Genomic DNA, 2,259 nt, shown 5'->3' on the forward strand with positions numbered 1-2,259 from the left:
GGTATTTAGCCGCTCCTTATTTTGTTTTTTAGCTTTTTGCTGTTTGCTGTTTGCTTTTTTTTTTGCCCGGTGCTGCACTATAAGCATTTCCAACCATATCGAAATAAATAAAAAATTAATAACCCCCCCCCCCCCCCCCCCACCCCCCCGTACTTCTATGTTCACCCCTCCCACCGTGACGCCGCATTACTGCGCAGTTACACGCCCCCCCCCTCGACCACCCCCCAGCTATGCCCTGACCGTCTAAGTCGCTTGAGGTCACCTTTTACTGCGAACATGTAATCAGACATACCTCATATGCTGGCGCCAGGAGTTTTCTGCTACTGTTGCTACTACTTTTGACGGCTTCGGGATCGCGTTGCAAGGCCAATTTGGGATCCATCCACTTGCTTTTCCGGTCCCCATATCCCTTCATTACGAAATACCCGCCTACATCCTGGACAAACTTTCCTACATACATATTCGGTCTGTAGTCCGCCTCACTTGCTCCGTGGCTCTACCTCTGATACCTTTTATGTCTCTTTTCCCCATTTTTGAATATATACCCCAGACCTCTACCGGTATTTACATACTGACATAATCTCTTTGCTTTTTTTTTATAGAGGAATCTGAAGTGCGCGTAAAGATCGATCCGGGAGCGAGTTATTTGAACCACTCACCACCTGCGTCGGCGCCGTCTCCATTAGCTGCTGTCGTTGCAACTCACCCTGCTCTTAAACCTATACTCCCTTCACCTCAACCTCAAGCGCATGGATACGGCGGTTCCAGTTTAGAGACGCAGTCGCACATTCACCCTCAACTTAGAACGTCTTCTGCAGGTGTTCCGGCATCTGATATGATGCAGAGAGGAGTCTCACCTCCGTCGGACGAAGGCGCACCCATTTCTGCGTCTCCCGTAGCCAACATGGCCGCTCAAGGTCTCCTAGCGCATGACCCTGATGATTCTGTGACGGACGGGCGAAAGGCGAAGCGGGAATTATCGCAATCGAAAAGAGCCGCCCAGAACAGAGCTGCTCAGGTAAGTGGGGGCGCTTTCCTTGTTTTGCCATGGTTTGCGAGCTGGAGCTACCGTAATCAAAACGGTTTAGAGATCCGAGTATCTCGCATCTTCGGTGTAGATCGCTCGTGTATACTAGCTTGGCTGCTCCACCATACCAGGACTCATCCGTGCGTCTAATTACGTAACTAACATGTTTCTCTAGCGCGCTTTTAGGCAAAGAAAAGAACATTACATCAAGAAGCTCGAGCAGCAGGTGCGCGATTATGGAGAGATGGAGCACAGCTTTAAAGCGATCCAAAACGATAATTATGCTCTTCGCGAGTACGTCATTCAACTACAGTCTCGCCTCCTAGATTTGCAGGTCGAGTTACCCCAGCCACCACCCAATGTAAATATTGGCCCCCCTGCTACAGCCTCCACCAGCGCTCGCGGTGCACACGCGACCACGGCTCCCGAGCCGGGTCCTAATAATACCAATGCTGGAACTTTAGCGGACGTTGCGGCAGCAGTAGCCGGGTTAAGGGCCAGAGAGCCTTCGGCGGATGGGCTGTATACGAAACCTACTTATAAGTCGGAGTCTACTGAGGACTCGCAGACGGCGGAGGAAATCCGCAGGCAGCTCCAACAAGAGGGAGGACCGACCCCCTCGTCCTTGCGAGCCTAGTCATCTCAGGAGAGGGGCCCGAATACCGATCCCGAAGGAAGCCGAGATACGGGAGATTTCCATCAGTAGTATATTTATCCCGAACCAAGAAATTCCTAAGGAGATGTTGACATTTCCGAATTTGACGAGAAAATGGGCGAGCACGTATTTTATGGGATCAAAACGCGTTACCATGGGAGGATGGCGAGTGATTGGGAACTGCGGAGCTGAGGGGGACAAAATAAGAGGTTGCGATCCCCGGCCTCGTTTCTTATTTGTCATATCGTGGCGTTATGGACTCGCATGGTTTCGAAGAATTGGTCGGATCAGGCGTTTGAGAGCATCATACCTTGGTTTGCGATAGCCATACTTGCGAACGGTTGTCTACAATTGATGTTTTGTGATGGCTATAGATGGTTATCATCGAATCCCTGGCTTAGCTCAGGGATACAAGAGGCGAGACGATAGGAAGTCTTGGTCTGAAGGCGGAGTTCGAAGCATCGAACGTGTCTGGCTACAAGAGAAAGGTTCCCCCCTGTTGGAGCAGAAGACCGACGCTACAGCATAAGGTCGAGACCCAAGAGATATGGGCATTAATGACAGAGCATTTGCGAGC

The 2,259-nt window shown here is 50.8% G+C and overlaps 1 protein-coding gene across 1 annotated transcript in view; it reads left to right on the forward strand.

Annotated features, from left to right (window-relative positions):
- Positions 1-1,664, forward strand: part of F5Y00DRAFT_258566 (uncharacterized protein) — a gene marked incomplete at both ends in the record, with an annotated part of 1,865 nt that extends 201 nt beyond the window's left edge. Inside the window, 2 exons of the mRNA XM_048010726.1 lie at positions 603-1,018; positions 1,203-1,664. Of these exons, the coding sequence (XP_047868642.1) occupies positions 603-1,018; positions 1,203-1,664 (878 nt within the window). The remainder of the gene's footprint in view (positions 1-602; positions 1,019-1,202) is intronic.
- Positions 1,665-2,259: the final 595 nt, after the last annotated feature.

The sequence above is a fragment of the Daldinia vernicosa genome (genome assembly GCF_022497035.1).
Source record: "Daldinia vernicosa strain CBS 139.73 unplaced genomic scaffold F5Y00scaffold_6, whole genome shotgun sequence".
Lineage (NCBI taxonomy): Eukaryota > Fungi > Ascomycota > Sordariomycetes > Xylariales > Hypoxylaceae > Daldinia > Daldinia vernicosa.